This window comes from Ciconia boyciana, chromosome 4 (genome assembly GCF_034638445.1).
Source record: "Ciconia boyciana chromosome 4, ASM3463844v1, whole genome shotgun sequence".
NCBI classification, from domain to species: Eukaryota; Metazoa; Chordata; class Aves; order Ciconiiformes; family Ciconiidae; genus Ciconia; species Ciconia boyciana.
This window is the reverse complement of record NC_132937.1, coordinates 87,030,487-87,051,864: the sequence shown is the minus strand read 5'-3', so window position 1 is coordinate 87,051,864 and position 21,378 is coordinate 87,030,487. Positions and strand designations below refer to the sequence as shown.

The 21,378-nt window shown below is 38.3% G+C and overlaps 1 protein-coding gene across 7 annotated transcripts in view; it reads right to left on the bottom strand.

The window, feature by feature from the left end:
- TDRD7 (tudor domain containing 7) overlaps nucleotides 1–21,378 on the bottom strand; it is a 49,861-nt gene that overhangs the window by 2,116 nt on the left and 26,367 nt on the right. For 5 of the 7 annotated variants that reach the window (XM_072860537.1, XM_072860538.1, XM_072860540.1 and 2 more), the window contains 10 exons: nucleotides 12,625–13,205; nucleotides 8,516–8,702; nucleotides 6,788–6,899; nucleotides 5,694–5,896; nucleotides 5,413–5,547; nucleotides 3,840–3,923; nucleotides 3,543–3,677; nucleotides 3,091–3,201; nucleotides 1,117–1,607; nucleotides 628–788 (listed from right to left, as the gene is read on the bottom strand). In XM_072860537.1, coding sequence (XP_072716638.1) covers nucleotides 628–788; nucleotides 1,117–1,607; nucleotides 3,091–3,201; nucleotides 3,543–3,677; nucleotides 3,840–3,923; nucleotides 5,413–5,547; nucleotides 5,694–5,896; nucleotides 6,788–6,899; nucleotides 8,516–8,702; nucleotides 12,625–13,205 — 2,200 coding nt within the window. The remainder of the gene's footprint in view (nucleotides 1–627; nucleotides 789–1,116; nucleotides 1,608–3,090; nucleotides 3,202–3,542; nucleotides 3,678–3,839; nucleotides 3,924–5,412; nucleotides 5,548–5,693; nucleotides 5,897–6,787; nucleotides 6,900–8,515; nucleotides 8,703–12,624; nucleotides 13,206–21,378) is intronic. The other 2 variants (XM_072860542.1, XM_072860543.1) reach the window with 2 other exon arrangements.

The following is a 21,378-nucleotide window of genomic DNA, read 5'->3' as shown; positions in this document are numbered from 1 at the left end:
CCCCACCCTCCCTTGTGGAGCTTCTTTGTTTGAGAACACCAATATATTTCAGGCAACTTTGGATTCCAAATATGCACTGGAAAACAGTAAATTACAACAGGGGCAAGATATATAAGAAAAACTTCTCCAGAAACTCAGCATCTAGTTCCTAACTTTATGTAATTAGGATAATCAGAACATAAGTTCTTATCAACAGATATATCATAACTTTCACACTTTGTAATGCGTTATGTTTAAGGATCCAAAACCCGTTTAGTTTTGATTTCCCTGTGTCCTTTGCATCACACACATTAAATGATAAATATTTATGACAACGAAAAGCAGCTGCTGGGAAAGTTTAAGCAATCTTCAGTTTTATACATGGTAACTAAAAGTGCTGCATTAAAATAAACAAACAAATAATAAAACAGAACCATCACCACCTAGGTCAAGAAGAAAAGCAGAGCTACTTTGATGACATAAGCAAGCATGCATTAAGCATGCTTTTGCAAGCAGGAACGTGCTTACTTTAGCAAAAACCAATTACATCGCTAACCTTTGGCTTTGTCCACTTTACATTTCTGTTCGTTTGGTATCCCCACTGATGTAAGACTTTAACCAAAAAAAAAGTAAATGCTTACTACCTACCTGCAAGCTGAGCTGTTATAGCTTGGAAAGGTAGTTTTCTAAACGTATCCATGAGTGGCTGCACTTTCTCTATGCTGACAAACTCATGTTTACCATAATCCAGCTCATATACTGACAAAAACCCATTTCTAAGAATTCCTTTTATTATGACCCTGTACCACCTAAAAAGGGGGAGAACAAGAATATACAATTTGAATTCGTATTCACACACTGTCAAGGCACCAAAAAAATAATACACAACCAAAAGATCTTAACCAACATGTCTCAGGCTTCCCAGATCTGGTATTATCTGAATAGAAGCCAACTCTTCCAACTACAATCTGGAAGCATGAAGAGACTGCAACCTCATTTACTCCCTTAATCTCTCAGATATCATTGGCCATCTGCCACCTTGTTAACAATGCAGACAAAGCAGAACTAGGCTTGCCTAGCTTAGCAGAGCTAAGCTTGCCTTCAAAGATTTTATTTTTAATTTAAGTATCTACTTACTGATTTTCAATTTTAGCTGCATACAGCTTGTTTTTTTCAACGTTCACAGGTTTCTCTTCTGCCCTGCTGTAGTACAAGATCATTTCCTCCATTAGGGCTTCCAGATTATGTAGCTCTTTCCAAGGCTGGACAATAAAGTGACCTGGATGGCAGGCCACTGAGACATAGACATCCATGAGCTCACCAGTCTTTGACAACGGTAGAGGTGGAGGCATATCAATGGGAGACGCTGCACTGCTGGGTTCTCTGGCTGAATCAGAGAAACTCTTCTCTAGCCTTCCACTAGTTAACCGTAGACCTGAAACAGCATCACTTGTCACTTTTGTGGAGCTAGTCCTGCTGGGTGTAACACTCAAGAAAACATCTTTCTGATGCTTCCACAAGTCTGCATTTTTGATCTGTCGATTGATGCTACGATCCATGTCTGGGAAATTCTCTGGAGCAAACAAGTAAACATGTGCAATTCCCTTTGAACCATCCTGTTTAACCACCTTGGAAAACAAAATACAGTTTAACTTCCAGTTAATAACTATTAAATGCACATCTGATTTTGTACAAAAGGCTAAAGTCTTTAACAGAAAAGTGGCAACAGTTCATGGCATTCTATAGGCACAGAAGTATTTTCAAGGTTCTCTCAAATACGTTAATGAAGTTGTTGGATAGTAAGCAAGTCACAACAGCTAAAAAGAGCATTTGCAGCTATTCCACTAACGTAAAGCAAATACAAAGCCTGAACTGAGTTTTGTTCTGCTCAACAGGTTCAATCTCAGTACTGCATGTACAATTCTAGTTTTCAGGAGAACAGTAGCCAGTGCCCGTACAGATCTAAACAACTAAGTAATGCTATTACATATGAACACTTAATCCTTCAAAATTCTCTTCCTGTCATTATGGGAGATGAAGCCTAGTAAATTAAGGATGGGAAAAAAATAAAGATGAAAAAGGTTCCAGGTTTCTATCATGCATAATTTTCAAGCACTGACATAAAAATATTTCCTATTTAACATCAGATATGCTAGCATTATTGATAATAAAGCACTGAAATTTTAATTTGACAAAGTGTATAACATTTCTTAACAGATTCTTCTGTTGATTTTCCTAGCCAGCAATAAAAACTTTCCACAATTAAAGCATACATCTGTCATCTATTATTTAAACAAGGAAAAATTAGTACCAAACTCAAACTATCTTGGAAGAGGGTGTTTAGAAAAGCCAGATGCAACAGTCGTAAGTCCCACAATACAGGAGCTATGTTTTAACTATATGGTCTCCAGTGTTAAAGCAAGCGAAAAGGTAACGGAAAGCTACAAAACACTTTTTCAAAGTGCTGTGACAGTACCTGGAATCCGATTTTTAAGAGGAAATTAGCTTTGTTTAGTCTGTAGCTAGTAATAGAGTTCCTTCAGAAGGGTGTTTTCAGTTAATTAAACTGGATATGATACATTGCAAGCAGAAATAATTTTATCCCAAAGATAACAGAAATTCTAAGCATACAATAGCACATACTAAATCACACTGGATTAGAAAAAGCAAACAAAAGATAAAGCTGCTTTCCAAGATCAGGAGGAGTAAAAGCTATACTCACAAGAAGCACAAAAATAATTTTGTGCTCAACAGTTGTATCTTTTTATGTGGTGAAATGTTAACAACTGTGTTTCTTTTTTATCTGTTGGTAAAATAACTCTAGCTGCATATTTGGACTGGGACAGCAAAATCTGAAAGGCTAATGTGAAAGTTGCTAAATTCTTGAGGGGAAAAGAGAAGCTTTTAACAGGCTTAAGCAAGTAAGTTTTATGCCAAATGTCCTAAGAAAAAGACTTTGTATAGAATTTATGTCCAAGATTTGGCTACAAACTTTTAAACTTCTGTAACAAAAATCAATCTGATGAGTGGTTAAGCTTGTAGAGTTGTTCTTTCAATGCTCTTTCCACATGCCTACGGATTTGAAGTCACATAGGCATTTTGACTATTTACCTTCATGCTAAATTCAGGACAATTCATTACAGTGTCTCTCAGCCACAGTACAGCATCTGGAGTCCACATGCCAGTGTTAGGAGGCAGATCTGCTAGGCAGCATTTTATAGCCTAAGAACAGAATTAAGTACACAAGGTATAATTTAGTAATATGGAAACTAGTCCACAAGTTTCTATTCACAGAAACTTCATTAATGCTGACATTCAATAATGTATAACAAACAGAAACAGACAGAGGAACATGCAAAACCAGTACCATTACACATGCACAACATCCTGTCAATATATAGGCCTTCATTATGATTTATTTCAGGCAAAGATGCACAATGAAATACAATCCAATGTTGAATGCTATTAAACAAAACAAAATTTCATTACATAAACCTTGAAATAGCAGCACTACAAACCTTCCAAGAGATCTAGCATAGGTTAGCTTTAACATGTCTTTATACCTGAGGAGGTATTGCAATTACTTCTCTCAGGAATTGTGGTGGGATTTCTCTAAGCTCTGATACTTTTACAGTTGCAACTGTTCCAGTATCCATGAACTGCACATCAAGTGCCCGTCTAGTGTGAATGATTCTTATCTGAAAGAAGAAAGCAAGGGCATCATTTTGAGGTTAATAACACAACAGTGACACATACACTATAACAAGTTTCACAGAAATGAAGGCTTCAGGTTTAGCTGAACAAAAAGAAGAGCCATTTCTATGTGGGAAAACTGTAGCTGTTCTTTGACTATTTCTTACCTCTACACGTGCCCATTTTCCTTTGGAAGGAAACAAGCAGATTTTGCCACAGAAAGGTACCGATACATTAAACTCAGATGTCTGCTGCAAATATAAAAACAGAAGTTAAAAAGCATGGAGCTATTACTATGTGGCACTCAACTAACCATTTCAAAAGCCACACATGGAGTAAACAGTTCTGAGAAGCAAAAACTCTTTTTCAAATATGAAGTCTCTTTCCAGCCTCAGAAGCATTTCTTATCATATCGTTTTAAGCTTTCCCAATCAATAAAGCTTTAATTCCAAGCTGTGTATCTTACAGGGAAACTGAGAGAGTATGAAATGCCAGGGGAAAAAAGCCACATTTGGAAACACAGACTATGAAATCACTGACCGTTTGAAGTCACAAACTCCATTTGAAGACCCATTAACACCTTAGTTTGTTTAAATTCTCAGGGAAAATAAAAACCCTCAAGATAAGCTGCAAAGTCAAGATCACTTCTTTTACCCCCATATACAGATTGATATTAAAAGATTCTGAATGTCAAGGTCTCTCTTTGATGGCAACAAGAACTTAACCTACACTCTGTCCAGAAAATCTGAACTCTTGAAATACCTGTCTGGCTGCCTGCCTTTGTGTTGCTAAACCTTTCAGGGTTCTATATGCCTTCCTTCAGTGTTTAGCTTGCTTGAAACTGAATCTTGATAACTGAGACACATTCAATATAAAGTATCTCCAGATGGTGTGTGTTCCATAACAGGTCTAAATCTCAACTTCTACACCTAAAAACACTTTGACAGCACAAACACAAGCAGCAGCTCTAACAGGACCTTCAAGGATCTGCATTTCATGGTTTGATTTTCGAAGGCTCAGTTGAATGTTGAACAAATTAGATTCTCTTAAGATTTATTCTGTTTTGTATAAATTCTCTTGAGTCTAGTAAGGGTTGTTGCACGTGTGTGTAAATGGCCGGTGGAATGTCAGACTTCTCTGCCACATGCCTGTTTTAAAGCAACTTAAGACTTTTGAAAAAGCCTCCTGTACATCAGTTCTGGTTGAAATTAGCCACAACATTAAAAAGCTAAGGGTACAAGGACAAGATATGCAGTAGATCAGATCAAAGCCATTGAATCTCCAAGGAAGCCAGGCTAAAAAGAACAGACCTTGGTTACACTGCTTTTATTGTCACTTTGCAGGGTGTGCTGTGGGCCAGGCTCTTTACGCACCTCAACTCCATCATGTAAGTAAAACTTCCAGAAAAAAAACATGGCAGTATCTCCACAGGCTTTATACCAATCTGATGCAGTTTCCACTGGAAGCTTCCCATTATGAGCCATATTGTTACTGTTCTAACTATTCAAGGAAAGTTATAAGTAGTTACTGAAGCCTTAGAGTCAGCTTGTGAACAAGAAAGCATCAAAAGCCACTTTTCACGCTGAAGGATGCACCCCAAAAAGCTAGGAAAAGAATTTATAGCCTTTTTGAATAGTCTATAGCTACCTCAGGAACTTGAACTTATGTGCAAGGAAAATGATTGGTACACTCTGAAGAAAGGCTACATGACTTCACCACTTCTCTCACCATAGAACCCACCTTGTAATGGAAGTAGTCTTCTAGTTTCTGCAAGATTTCAGAAAGTCTAGACAAGCCTTTAGATGGCACTTGGCAATACAGGCTTCCGTCAGAGAAAACACTGGTTACTCTGACATTCGTATATAGTGCATCTACCTGCAACAGTAAGATTTTGACAAGAAAGGGGGGAAAAAACCACACAAAAAAACTTAGCAAATTTCTGAGTACTGTTTTTTGTCCATCCAAGACCTTAGCAGTCAATGATTTTTTAATGAATTAAGAAGAAAACAGGAAAATGGTACCTGTAGGTGCAGTTCAAGGGACTTGTCATACAATGCCTTCAGACAAGTAGCATTGATGTTGATATCATCTTCTCCAGAAGTGTCATAGAGAACAAGAAGAGGAATATCACTCTTTTCCAGTATTTCCACAGCAAGTATCTTGGAGCACGTCTGTGATTCCACAGTCTTTACTAGGACAGGATCATCACAGAAGACTTCCAGTCCTGCAAGACACACCATACTTTTTATGTATCACTGTATTTGAAGAGAAAAATAATTACCGAGTCCGTATTCGCAACAGGAATCTTTCCAAGAATCAGGATGTAACAGGGAAGTTGTACTGCTACCCTACTTGCATTCTGCTTAATTTCCACCTTTTTAACACAGAAAGCCATGGGGGGGGGGGGGGACGACACAGACACTCAGGAGGGGCACGGGGGGAGAGAAAAAGATCCTCTTCAGAAAGACTCGAGGCAAATGTGTAGAGAAAAAAGGAATGCATCCAAGTATTAAACAAACAAACAAACAAACAAAAAGCTCATTCATGACAATTTTATGTATTTAAAATAAAATATTTTTTAAAAGTTAGAAATGCCTACCAGTTTTAGGAAGATAAATAACTTCCAGCAGAGTCTGGGAAGTCTGCAACTATGCAAGTACTGAAAGGGGAAGGATCACTTTAAAATAAATAAATAGGATCATATTTAGGAATATTGCCTGACCTGGCCACAACAGATGTGCCTCATTTGTGGAAAAAGGAGTTGTGCTAGTACATTGCTTCACACAACAGCAAACATTTCCTTATATTTCTTTATGCTCACGTATATTAAAGGGACAAAGACATCCAAGCTAAGTGCAGAAACAACTAAGCTTCATTACAGAGATACTGGATATCAAGGTCTCCTAATATCAAGGTTTCTTTATAAAACTCTCCTTCACATCCTTCCTTCCTTTTCCTTCTTTTCATGACTACCTGTGTCTGCTTAGACTAGCTGTCTTGCACAAAATCTAACATACATAGAGTTATAAACAAGGATCAAAAATCCAGACTGAGACGCTTCAATCCATAAATCGTGCAACAGCAAGCTGTATAGTCAACACTGTCTTTCTCTTACCTGCCAGTTTACATTTTGCAGCTTGAAATGGCAGTGAAGTGAACTGTTTCTGTAGTTTGTACACACTGTTGCGTTCAACAAACTCACTAAAGCCATGATCAACATAGCATACCTGATAATGGAAAAGGGAATAAAAGCGTAAGATCATTAATATAATTGTAAATATGTTTTCCTGAGTCTAGGGAAAATTTATTCAATTACCACATTCTCTGTGCAGCCACAGACAAATCACTTTTCACTAATTTAGTACTATATAATGCCATTAATCTCATGTTATTTCACTGCTTGAATGCTCAGAGTTTTCAGGGAAAGCCTTCTTCTCAAGATCTCTGTAAAATCAGCCTCTCCAACTGTTCCACAGACTCTCAACTCTTAATAGGAACAGTGCTGGAAGGACTCAGCACATATTACCTCAAACCACATGAAGAAAGGTAATAAAGTGGCAATTTTTATTTGTAAAGTTTTGAAAGTGTTGAAAAGTCAGATACCACTTAAGTGCCATTCTATGTTTTGCCTTTTGTTTTTACAGCATTAAGAGAATCACTTTGACTTATGCTTATAGTAACTTTGATACAAATGCCACAGTCAATGCAGGAAACCAGCAGGGAAACTGCTGGTTGGCAGCAAATAATTGGAGCTAAAGTGAGAGAAAGAAGGCTTTGACAGGGCTTTTTACAACTTTTTTCTAAACTCTCTCATGCAAAATGTCTGCATACCAAACACTGAAAAGGGAGTCGGAACACTGTGTCAGAGGATAATCAGCAAATGCTGCAATGAAGCAGTAACCTTCTTTTGGCTGACAGCTTTAGCTAGAGAGAAATCAGAGGCAAGCTTGCTACCAATGTCCTTGCCACTTCTCTAAACCCAACAATCTTTCACAAAACTGAGTTCTGACACCCCCCTCCAAGTTCCAGCTGAAGGGTATCACACTAACTTTCAGAAAACCTCAATTCTAATACATGTGCTATTTAAATATTTATGAAATTGATTAACTTTAGAAGTATGTTAAGCAGACTTGAGTAAAAAGTCACCTAACTGGGGGAAGAAACAAAAAATAAAAAGGTATAATTCATTAATGTTTGACTAGACAAGAAATAATTGAGAAGTCTGAAACTGCTTTTACAGTTCTATCATGTGTTCTAGTTTCACTGCAGATTGCAAGAAGAGTCTGCTTGGCCCAGGAAAAGTTTAACAGAGGAGTTAATCTCAAAAGGGTTTAACTAAAATGCACATTACATATAACTCCCAGAATACCAGATCTGCCTGGAAGGGAACACAAGTATATCCTTCTCCTTGTCTTGCTATTTAGTGCATGTAATAGATACTTCAGTACCAGACTTCAAACAAGATCTATCAGCAAGTGAATTTTGTTCTTCCCTTTCCCTTCCTCTGTCCCACTCCAAATAGTGCTACTGCACCTATTCCTTCTGAGACTATCAAAGGTACATTTTCAGTACAAAAGTGCTATAGGTCCCAGTCCCATATAAAACCCAAACCAAAATCCCAAAACTCAAACTATTTATGGAAAAAAAAACCTGAAAGACCATTTAATTTTAGCAATCACATAACTTCAAAAAAGTCTAAGCTTCTCATATAATTGAAAATAGAAGTACTTCAGGGCAAGAAAGGAGAAAATGTTAATGAAGCATATTTAGGAATTGACTGTGTATCTAAAAAACAAGATTGTTTCAAGTCTTTCTCCAAGTGCCAAAAGAAGTAATTGCTTGCCTTTATTCTGTTGTCTTCTAGAGAAATTATCCGAGCACGCAACCAGGCGTCTTCTTCAGCGTGTACTGCAACAAGTTGCCCAATGCTCAGAGACTGAGCTAGTGATACTGTACAATTCTGACTATAGTATGCTTTCATGTCATCTTCCATTTGTTCCTGGGCAGAAGAATAATCTTTGCCCACATACCTACAGTATTTTATAAAAAAAAAACCAAAACACCACAAGAGTTAGGATGCAACTTCAAAAAGCTGAATAAAAACCTAAGAACATTTATATGCATATATGAATATGAGTAAATCATGGATATATACATTTTCTAAGCACATCAGTATCCAAACTCTTTTCCCATTAACAGGGCTACAGAAAAGTAACTGACATAAAATTTAGTACTTTTGTTGACAGCTAAATGTGGTCCAGCAGTGTATAATCTAACATGCTCAACTAGATTTTTAGTAAGAACTCTTCCTTGATTATTACAATCATGTAGAGCAACTTGACCACAAGAGCTGAGTAGTATCTGGGACCAAGTATAAAAGAGAACTAATACGTCATCTCTGAAGTTACTCTGTCATTAACAAACATCAGCTTAATCAGGTTTTCAGTAAGGTTGATCAAAAACAAGGCATGTAAAATAACTTTACAAATCAGCTGTCAAACCATGAGCTGTTTACTCTCAGCCTTCAAGAACAATCCTGATATTAGGCTACTGACCTAATGGTTCATACTGAAGCAGTTTGTGTTGCATAGATCTTCTTTAATAAAGTATATAAACTTACTGAAAACTCCAAATGAGAAGTTCTGAATGCTTCAGAAACAAGTCAGATTAGAGCAGACAAAAGGAAAGCTTATTCCCAAATTTGTACGAGTAGCTATTGTTTTAACTTGTTTCATAGAGTGATTAATACTGCTTATTTCTGCCACACAGTTTAGATTACCATCCTATAAAAATCTAGGTTTATTCTGAAGGTCTGGTATATGCCTAGGATTAGTGCAGATACTGTACTATGACATACTATGCTAACTTTGTTAGAAAGATTAAGTTAAATCTGATCACATTCCAGGGAACCCTCACGTTCCTAAAGACAGCCTGCTACCTCACCCTCCAGTTATATATTACTTTTCAGAATGATAGCCCTTTTGTTTCTATGTAAGCACTCATCTACTTCATAACGGACATGGAGTGGGGCGAAAGGCACGCATGTGCTACTTAAAAGTTTATTTCTTAACATTTGTTTCATAAAGATACTTAACAGACACTAGGAGTATCCTAAGAGAAAGAATCTTTCAGAATTTCCTGCCTCAGTCACTATTTTCTGGTAGTAGGCAAGCATCATACTGAAGAAGATTTTGGCTGCTCAAAGCCAACTGAAAAATTATTTTTCATATTCTTTAGAAAAGAATCTTGGAAAGCAACCTAAAAAAGGCGTGCTAGAGACTAATCTATGTGCAGGTGGCCAGACACTGCAAGTGTGCATTCAGCAACATTCTTAGTCTCAACTGGAACCAATTCACATGTCAAGTAAAGCTTGCTGCGTCATTGTGAAATGAACAGAGGAGTATGCTTCCATAGTGAAACAAGCTATAAAATTTTGTCTATTCAGAAAGATAAAAGAAGAGGAAAAAAAGTATCTGAGCTGTAGCACAGAAACTCAAGGCAGTTGAGAATAAAAGGTGATAGTTAATTATTTCTTGTGAGAATTCAAATGCAGCAGCTAGTATACCATCTCTGCCTTCAGTCACGCTGTTGTAGATATATAGCGAATATCTAGGAGTGTTTCTATCACCTCGCTTTCATTCTGACTACATCAGAATTCTTACAGAATTGTATCACGTCTCAAAATTGAAATAGCACCAAACCTTCCAGCTTTGTCTTAAACACTTAGCCACATACCAAGAAAGTAAAGGGATATTGCTCCATCCCCAAGACAGAAAGAGGAATCTTGATTTTATTGATCCTGCAAAAATCAACATCAACCAATAGCCGCTGCAGTTCTTGTGTAGATCAGGAGAAAGCGACTGCTAGTACGTGCACGGGAAAGGTGAGTCCATGCATTGTTTCCTTCCTATTCCCTTCAGGACTAGTTTCATCTTGAAGATAAATGACCTTGCCCATGAAGTACACAGATAACCCTAAGTAGTCATTTCTGTATCTAGGGCCAAGAAACCACTAATCACCACCACGTACCTCCACAGAGCTGACAAATTTAGAAACTTTAATATTGTCCAAGAACCATGGTCCAAAATTTGGGAACTGCTTCTTTAGAGAAATTTTAATGTAATCACCCTCAGCTCATCAGTGTCATTCAGTAGTTTAATCCATGGGACTTGAAGTATTACCCCAAATAATTAGTGGAAACACACTTAAAATAACAGATTAGAAAGCTAAGATTTGTTACTCCACACACAGAGCAAGTTATCAATGCTGCCAGAATTAAAAGGTGTACAGTGAGAAGGAGAAAGTTTTGCAGTTAAGTCCCACCTGCATAGCAAGCTGGAAGTAAGAGACAGATAATTTGTTCCTGCTTTTCCCAATACAAAACATGCAATATGCATCATGTCTAACTGTTTCAGTATCTCTATGTACAGATTATTACATGTCTTAAATTGGCTGTCTTTCCTGGCACTATTCATCTGCATCATCTTTCATGTCTTAGACTAAATTCAAACAGAGCTCTCACAGGAACAACCTAAACCATAAAGCCTCTCTTTTCTTTGATGTAATTCTTCCTCCTGTGGTTTCTTTTTTTAAGCTTAGGCTCACTTACAAATTCCAGCTGTGTCTTCTTTGCTGAAATGATTGACTCGTCCAGCTGGAGATAGTACAAATGTTAATAATGGATGAAGAATCTTGCCTTAAATTATGCTTTGTGGTAAGACCAGTATACAAAATATATGTATAAGCAATGTACAAAAAAAGCTTATCTGAGAAAAAGCACAATATAGGAATGGTGCTAGCCGCTAAAACAAAGATGGCAACATTCTCAAATGAGAATTTCTCTCATAACCCCCAAGTATGGGTATTTTCACTACAGATTATCAACCATTAAGATGACATGACTTCAGGGAACTAAAATGGTGGACTGACACATAAAGAAAGTTCAAGGTTGAGTAGTCTAATATATTACCAATAGCTAGAGAGAAAAAGGATATCTCAATTTCAGCCTTAAGGCTAGTGTGTTGAATATTGCCAACCAGAAATGAGGAACAGGGTATTAGTTTCATGGTGAAAGGACCTGTAAGTAAACTGCACACATACTTATTTCGATCCTAATCAGGACCTCTGACAATGAGTGAAACTATCTAATGAAAGCTGAAACTGCAGAAACTAGTGGGAAAAAAAAGAGAGCTGTCAATATAGTGTATTACCACACAGTTTGTCAATTCATCCTGTGAAGTGACTTTTTAAGATTAGGCTTGATTTGAAATAATTTTCAAAGTGAAATATCCTCTATAAAAAGTGTTTGGGTTTTTTTGTTTGGTTGGTTGTTTTTTTTAAGTTTTAAAGAACTGCGAGGATTTGTGTGTTTTATCCCAACACTGAAGTATAGAAAGCTTACCACGTTATTTCCTGAAACAGTACAGTAACATATACGTAAGATAGCCACTACAATCCACTTCTTACACTGTCCTCTAAGGCTGGGCTGATTAGCAACCAAACCAAGAAGTACTAGTAGTTTATTGTTGGATAGAAGGTCATCTGTTCCCAAAAGTGAAAACTGCAGTGTAATCTGAACACACTAAAGTCACATATCATTAGTAGTAAATCAGTTATAGAAGTAAAAAATATTTTAATAAGTATTGCAGCAGTATCTGAATAGTACTATGTGTTATAGCAGGGTTATTTTAAAAAGTCTTCCAACGGCAAGTCAAATCTGCTTTGATTCTCAGACAAGCTAATGATAGAACTGATCAGCTCAGAACAGAAAAAGTTTCAGAAAATTTGCATTTAAGCACACAAACGAAAGGATTCTTAAGTTTCATTATCAAAATAAGTAAATAACAAAGTCCTGCAACCTCCTGTTATCTGTTCTCTTATGGCAGACCTGCACAATATGAATACATGGGTTTATAAATAAAGCAAAAAAGAGATTCTGAAGTACAAACTTGCCTAATTAGGACCTCATTAGTGTTTTTCAGTTCTAACACCATGACGGACACAGATCCTTCTGATGGAATGGTTAGAGGAGGAACAGTTATGTTCTCTGGATACTGGCCCTTGGATTCTTCATACTGTTGTTCAGCTGTGGCCCTCACACCATCATGCCTCTGCACTTTCTCATTGACATTCAGATTTTCATCAATGCATCTTTGGGGTTTAGCATAGAGGATGGCCTTTCTGGGGACTTCAGATACATAGTCCACTATACATACATCTGAGAGCAACTCTAGATTATTCAGAATGTCTTCTGGAAATTTTACTTGGTAAGTGTCTTGGTACAATTTGGGAAGTGCATTAGCCCAAAGACCACTGGAATACTTCAGCAAGATGTTAACAACTTTCTGCTTGAAGTCACTACTAAGTGATGCAGGCATGGTCTCCATATTTGGTTTTAATGAAGGGTCTGCTTTTGAAGAAGGAACATTCTGAGATGCCTTTTCTTGCTCTGTATCACTTTTTGCTGTCGGTGGTATTTTCTTAGCAGGATAAAGAAGCCCATCCACCTGATCACCCCTGTGTACTTTCTCCACCTTGGAAAACAAAAAGTAGAGTCAATAATCAGTTGCATCTCTAAGTCTAAATAATTTTGCCAATTACATTTTTATAACCCGCATTTTATACAGACTTTGAAGTGGACATCCACAGGGAACTAAGCTTGAGGCAGTTACTACAGGGTAGTATTCTTGTAATGCTTCCTCCTCCATTTTGAAGGATACCAAACACATATGACTACACCAGTACAGGGCAAATATCTAATCTATGCAATACAACTCGGGCTTGCTTCCAAAGAAGTACAGTCTCTCTTTTCTCCTAGAAGGACCAGAAGATGATGACACACTCCACAAACTTAGGTCTTTTGCACTCTAACCCCCCCGATCTTCCACACAGGTAACTATATCACAAACAAAAGTTTCTGTCTCAGTTTACTTAGGGAAACGGGATTTGATTGTATACTTCAGAAACAAGAGGACACCTGTCAGGCAGTGTTGTAAAGGCTATCTGCTGTCATGCTCAGGGAATTATTTTTTCTTTAAAAAAGTTCTGAGATGAAGGAAGAAATTTCTGGATCTTATAATAAATTTCATAAAAAATAAATTTGATTAGGCCATTTTAAACCATGCCCACAGCCTCCCGCCAGACCCAGATGTTTTGCCAGTCCACATGTCTCTACCCTTTGCTAAGTTCAATAATAAGCATCGCACATGGTCTGAAGTCACAACCTTGAAAGCACATTTTGAGAACTGTAGAAACAAACTCACAGTAAAATTCCACTTCCTGAAGCTATGCAGTTTCAACCTAGATCAACCTAACTGTAGCTTAGCAGGAATATCTATGTAGAATTGAGATAACAAAAGCTCTCAGTGTTTTCACTTTGGTTCCAAAGCAAGAACAACTGCAATAAAGGAAGTTATTAAGGTTTATGTAGCTCCACCTTGATGTTCCTTCCCTGGAGGAAACAACTCTCATCCATTTCCTGGGCCCACATCACATCAAAGTCCTTTTCAGAAGCAGATCAATGAACAAAACATTGAGTAGTTGAATTACTTGCTACTACTCAGGGGTAGTATTTACCTTTATGATATTGATGTCCATACCCATCAGAACTTCATAAACCTTGCTAAAGTTATTCTTTGCTGTTCTGTCTTAGCAACATACAATGGAAGCATAATGAAGACTACTTTAAGTATTATCTTACATAACAAGAATAATACGTGTCACTCATTATCAAGATAATATTAACAAGACAAGAACATTTAGTTACAATACATTGAAAAAACTGGAAAAAATGGCCATTACTGTGTCAAGAACCATGTATTTTCTCCTATGTGCACCTCTTCACACTCAGCCCAAATTGCCACATGATGATCTGAGTTGAGAGAGTCAGCAAAACCACCTAAGGGTTACTACACAAGTGCATTTCCATACACTTGCTGTGCATTACATTTTTTAGACTGGTGCAAAAGCAAGCTATCAAACTGTTCTTGGGAATAGGTCTTGGTCAACTTCCATGAACGATAGCACGCATGCTATCTAAAATTGCCACAATGGAAATAGTTTTCATAAATATAAAAAAAATATTAACCATATGAGAGAATTCTCATGCATTCATGGTGGCATGCATTCAAGGTCTGAATCCTTCTTTATCAGTGAAAACCAAAGTAGTAATATTTTCTGCAAGAATAAGACATGAGAAGACAAACAAACCTATCTAACAACCATCAGCTCCCTGAATTCATGCAAATGAGTCCACAAGCTTTAAGACTCGAGTCTTTCCAAGTAGGCTCACTAAACCAAGGAGACATTCCCTCTTAACTGGGGGGAGGGGAGAGGTAGTGTCGTATAGACATCCATTTACTAAAGAATACATATCTACTATAGGATAAAATATAAACAAACATATAAAGGACTTCAATGTACCAGTGATACGTTTACCAAGCTCTTAACCATCTCTGCTAGTCAGCTTGATATAAGAGATGACAAAACATGTCTGGCCATGCAACCTAGAAGGACCAAAGATGTCTTCAATGATTCATGACAGGAAGAATCTACGTTGTACCCTCTGGTATCAGGAATCCTACTGGGCCTCTTGAACCACAGGTGAAGAAAGGAGCTTGGTTAAAAAAAAAAAAACAACAAACAAAAACTTATCAAAGCCTTGCAAGGCCTTTGATATACCGTCAAGAGACCAAAGTATATCAAGTGGCCCAGAGAAAAAATCAGGGCATACCACCTTGGCAGGTAATGACATCCTAGATACAGAGGAATTGATAAGGATGTCCCAAGTGTACATGCACAAGATCGAGGAATTTGTTTAAATGACCAGCCAAGGAAACTCCAGAAAACACTTGGCAGTATCAGGACAACAATCCGGTTGAAAAGGCTGTGCTGGAATGTATGGCAGTTCATCCTGAAATAAGCTGGATGCAGAGGTCTACCTTTATGCACCCTTTCTCTTAGCTAGTTCTTTTTAACTAGTGCTGCAACAGATATTAATAAATTTTAGCTGACAGGACTGTTAAACCTTACACGCTAAAGACTGGCAGCAGGCTAAAGAGAGAAGATCCTTAGAGACCTCTAAGCCTCTTAAGTCCAATAATAGCTCTAAGGTTTTCTAGGCATTGAAGCTCTGTTTTGAAGGGACTGTAGATGCTGACTGAGCAAACCATTTAGATACAGAAAAATGCTATTTCAGTAAGTTGTTTCAGCTTACTTCAGTATAAATAAGCTCAGGTGGACATCAGTAGGCTACTATTTCTTGCATAGAAGTTAATGTTCATGATCCAACAGACTCCTCCAGACAGTGCTATGGCCAAGACACCTTCAAGGACACACAAAACTACAGAAACCTTTAATTATAAGCAAACAGCTTCACTTGTGAGCAGTACTTCAAAACAGCCACCCTTTCTTTAGCACAAATATCTCAGCTTTGTTTCCAGTTGAGTTTATAGATTTGCCTGCAAGGTAGTTCCCATTAGTATGGCTGGCAGGCCTGCCTTGAAAGCACAACACACCTGCTGTCACCTCTCTGTTACAGAGCACAAAGCAGAGTCAACAGCTGTCAGAATGTATTATCAGGACAACAGAGACTGAAGTCATTCTACACAGAAGAAAAAGAAAAACATGTTTGCCCTGGGCCTGAGTAACAGAGGGAGCTCTTAAAAATTAAAATCTGGAGCCCAAAATAATAAAGCTTCAAATAAAAAAAATACTACCAAGATAAATACTGACACTGCAACTAAGTCAAGTGGAATGCAAAAGAAGAGCAAATCCACTCATTTTGACATACACATATAGAGGGGATGAAGGCAGACATGCTCCTGTATGTGTTGCTAGGACAAAAGCTTTGTATATGTGTGCTTGACAACGTTCAAGTAAACCACTACACTAATATATACAATCAAAAGAAAGGATCCACTTTGTGATGCCAGCATGACCAAGATAAGATCAAGTCTTGTTTAACTGTGTGTACAGTGATGATCAAAGAGCAGATACTAGAGCATCGATACCTTCCAGGAAGGAAGTGGAGAAACACTTCCTTGAAATGAGAGTTTCTAGTCAAAGAAAGTATCCATCACTTTCAAGGTTACATTCACAACTAGCATACACAGCTATTTTCTGCCATTCTTCTGCAAAGCAAGGAAAGGAAACGTGCAGTGGAAGTTGGCATTTAATGTCAGTGACAGAGTCTCATCATATGTGGCAAACAGGAAAAGTCTGGCTCCATGATTCTTGGTATCAAACAGGTCCTCAAAGACTGCTCTAAAACACACTGATCAGAACTATCACTTGATTCAGTGAGAACAATTCATCAAAGTGTGATGCATTAATTCTTTCAGATCAAATTTAAATATGCAACACAGAAGCTAGCTACCATGGCATATGTACCATAGACTGCACACAGACACATTTTGCTGACAGGCACCTTAGACAAATGCTTCAGTGTGAAGGCAGCTCTCATCTACCTGACTTTCCTCAATAGTACATGAAGTTCAACTCCCAGCAAGCTGGAGCTCAAAGCAGTGAGGAAGGTATTCCTGGCTTTGACCAACAGTACCTTGCATCCATACATTTGGCCAACAGTGTCTTTTCTCTGTCAGAGGTGGCCACTACAACTCCAGGTCCCACTGTTTTTGCCAATCATTCTACAGTACAGCTCTCCCCAGGCAATGGTGAGGTGCTGCTTCAACATTAACGCACCACTCCTCCCTGCTCTTCCAAGTAGCTGCCTCTGAAAGCAACAGAGTTTAAGCTACCAAGCTGTTGAATATGCATGCAAAGTAACCAATTCCGGGGAAAAAAAACAGACTTGTACAATGTTCTTGAAAGGCTGAAGATCCCCACTGCACAGGGTGGCATCAGACACAGTAAAGAGCTTTTCCTTACAAGACTGTGGAAGCCCCTTACATCATCTGGTTACAGCTTATCCTTGGGATCCACTCCAGCTTTTACAGCTTCTAGTCCAATATGCAATCAATTGTTTTGCATGGGAAGCTACAATACCTAACTTCTTCCCCTAAATGACAAAAGGACACACTAAAAGGCTTGTCTTCAGCCAAACCTCATGTCAACTGGGAAGCTGGAACAGGACAGGGACAGGACTGGATATGTTGCCCAGAAATGTTGTAGAGTGTCCGTTGTTAAAACATGACCAGATACAGGCCTGGGCAAACTGCTTGAGCAGGGGAGTTGCATTAGATAATCTCAAGAGGTCTCTTCCAACCTCAGTGATTCCATTATTGTGTGAAATGATAATGCAATGTTAGAAGAACTGGCTTAGTTCTTCTGAATTTCAATTGAATTTCAGTTATTAGGATGTAAGAACTACCTTCAGAAATCACAGGCCTCTTACAATACTAGGGAAGGCAAAATCATTTTGAAAGGTTTTTGATTTAACAGCCTTTTCAGTCACTAACCTTGACAGTTATGTCAGACTGGCAATGACAACAATAAATTTTTGTGGATTCTTCATGGCAAATACAGAAGATACTTTCAGCCCTTCAACTGAAGTGAAAATTTTCAGATGCTACAATGACTCTGAAACCTTTCTATTTCTGGTAGTCACTACTTCTGTACTTAACTGAAATGTTAAAATACAAGTCATACTGGGCATATTTTTGTATTTTCTTTTGTTGTTAGACTAAAGGATCCTTATTGCCAAGACAGCTCTTGTTCAAGTTCAGCTAGTACTCAGGGCTGGGGTGGTAAGCTCTGCAAAGTTCAGGAGTGTTTTTAGGTTGCCCCCTTCTGCCCATCCTCCTTGCCCTCCCACTTCATTACCTTGCATATCACAGTGAAGATAAATTATTCTCCACAGTTCCTAGTGCTTCCAAGACTCTGACTTCTGAAAACGCAGTTACAAGTGCAACTCTGTGATGCAATAAGCCAGCTGAGCCAATCTAACAACTCTGGACTATTGAGGGCTGCCCTTATTGCACACATCCTTATGCCAGCACTGAGGATCAGCAGGCACCTTTGTCAGCAGTTCTTTTTGGCTGCACTAATTTTCACCTCATAATGCAGTAATGTCTTCCTAAGGGGTCAGAGAAGTGCAAGATTTAACACACAAGGAGTTGCAAGGGTATGTGAAGCAGGAACAAGGAAAGATGCTGTCAAATGGAGTCTGACTTCATTTGGTGGCTCATCATGTTGTCTAACCACTCATCAGTAAGACTGAGCTTCAAGAACACTGAGTTACAGCCTGTTCTAGCACTGTGTTTGGACAGCAAAGTTATTCTGGATCTTGTGTCCTCAACTGGCTCATTTCCATACATACTATGACACCATCTTCTCAGTGAGGCTGATACCAACTGTATTTTGCCCTATGCTGTACTATGTACAACACATCTAGTTAAATTTTAGGCAGAAGATGTCTTCTGTTCACAGAACTCCATTCTCAATAGCTAGTGGCTCTGTGTCTACTACTGAGATACCCACTAAAGCAAACTGTCAGACCAAACACTGACTTCTTCAACGAGCATGGCAAAAGAAAGCCAACTATCATAATGCTAGAGCTCATCTGCAGGAGACAGTTCGTAGGTCTTGTGTAAAACTGTGGAAGCTTTCATTCATACCAGCCATGATAGCCCGCTCCATTGTCTCCTCCATGTGCAAAGTACATTCCAGCTCATAAGAACACACTATCTATTACGTATAGAGCCAAATTTTTTATTTTCTCAAGTCCATTTCCCTGTTTGGAATGATGACTTTTGCTTCACATAGCTTAATTGTGGTATAGAAATTCCTTCCTTGAGACTAAAAACCTGACAGAACCAAAGTTGCTCAAGGAACACAACTGGTTACTTTGGCAATCCTCCTCTTCTCTGAGTGGACCTGTTTAATTTACTCTGAACACTACGGTAAAAACTCAGCTGCCAGATGTAGTAGTATGTAGTACTGGGTTTGTTAAGAGAGGGGATACCACCCAGGAACAGAGATTCAGAAAACAACAGCCCTAATCCTGTTTCTGTCAGTCTGTTCACCAGCTGATCCTGCCACCTTCCTAAGCCTTTAGTTTCACTTTCTGCAAACAGTCACAACTTTTATAAAATGTAAAAGATGAAGAATATTCTGAGAACTAGATATTGTTTTACAAAAAATAAGCAAAATATCCTACCTGTCAACTAGGCAACATGTGCAAGTCTCATTCTCATCTAAAAATATCTTCCACCTTCCTGTTTGTAATGACAAACTTCAAGTTACGATGACTACTTAAAAAAAAAAACCAAAAAAACAACCACAAACACCCAAAACCCATAAAACAAAACCCATGCCAATTTTCCCCTTCTTTTCTCCAGTTTTTTCCAATTATGTATCTTCAAGAAGACAGACAGCCTTTGGGATCTGCCCAGCACCATCCCAGACATCCAAGAGATGAAGTGAGTAACACTAAGCTTTCCTTTACTGTGTAAAACCTCCTCCTCAGAAGAAATAGCTAGGCAAATGTTCTCCAGTCTAAGGAGCATTTTCACACAGTATTAGCCAATACAATACCAAAGTGCTTAAGCACACTAAAGAATATGCTGAGGTATTACATATTCTTTAGCCATATGCTTATTAAAAAGCAGTAAGACAACTGACTGAGGAATGGTAGATTACTGGAGATGAAACTGGCCTCTCATGACAACAGATCAATGGTTAAACTGACAGGCAGCCAGAGCCAGTAGGATGTTTTATGAAAAAGAACATCTTTGTTCTAAAGAACTGTTGAAAAGCAAGTGTATCTCTTCCAGCACAAATGGGAATTTCCAAATTCAGAATGGTAGTGTTATTTTTCTACCAGCTCCTTAAGAAACCAGACAGACAGACAAAGGCAGCCATTACTACAAGAAAACTCTAGAAGCAAGTCTAGAAGCATGCTTCCCTTCTTTCTGCCAACTAAAAGGTGGCTGCCTACTATTCGCTCTTTCTTCTCTTCTAACTGGAAGAATGAATTTGGGAAGAGAAGTGGAGAAACGCATGACAGAAGACAGCTTCACCTGACAAACACGATAGGGGACTGACACATTTTGTTATCTTCTCAGGTTGATGTACAAGCATGAAAAAAGGCCACTACTAGAAGCCAGCAGCAAGCCTGGCTGGAAAGGATCACCTGTGGAACAGTTACATACAGCCAGGCTGAATCAGCGTGTTAGAAGAGCTATACTGGGTCAGAACAAAGATACTCCTAGCCTGACATCCTTTTTGACAACAGCACATGCCTAGGAAAAAGCAATAGAGGATAGGACAAACGTAGTGATACCTCTTCCTCCCATTTTGGATACTCCATGGTTCAGGCACTATCAGTGACAGTTTCTTTGGAATGAAGTAATTCATGACGACTGAGGCCAGGGATCATCCATTCATCAGTGAATGTATTCAGTTGCTTTTGAATTCAAGATGATGATCATTCCCCATTTACCTTCTCCAGGTCTCTTATTATTTTATAGCCTATATCTCCATCTTTCCCCACCTAAATCATCTAACTTAATTGTTGCTCCTACAGAATCCATTACTTATCTTTAGCCGTCACCCTTCTGAATTTCACTCTGCTTGATCTCTCAGCGAGTTTTTGTTTGTGTATTTTCTGGGTGGAGATGGGAGGGGCACATCTGATTTTGACATGTGCTTACCCAACATGTTTCCCCAGTGGTACAGTGTTTGCTATTTTGTCCTCTATTCATAAGAACAGAGACCAGACCACCTTTTCAGAGAAGTTTGCTGCCT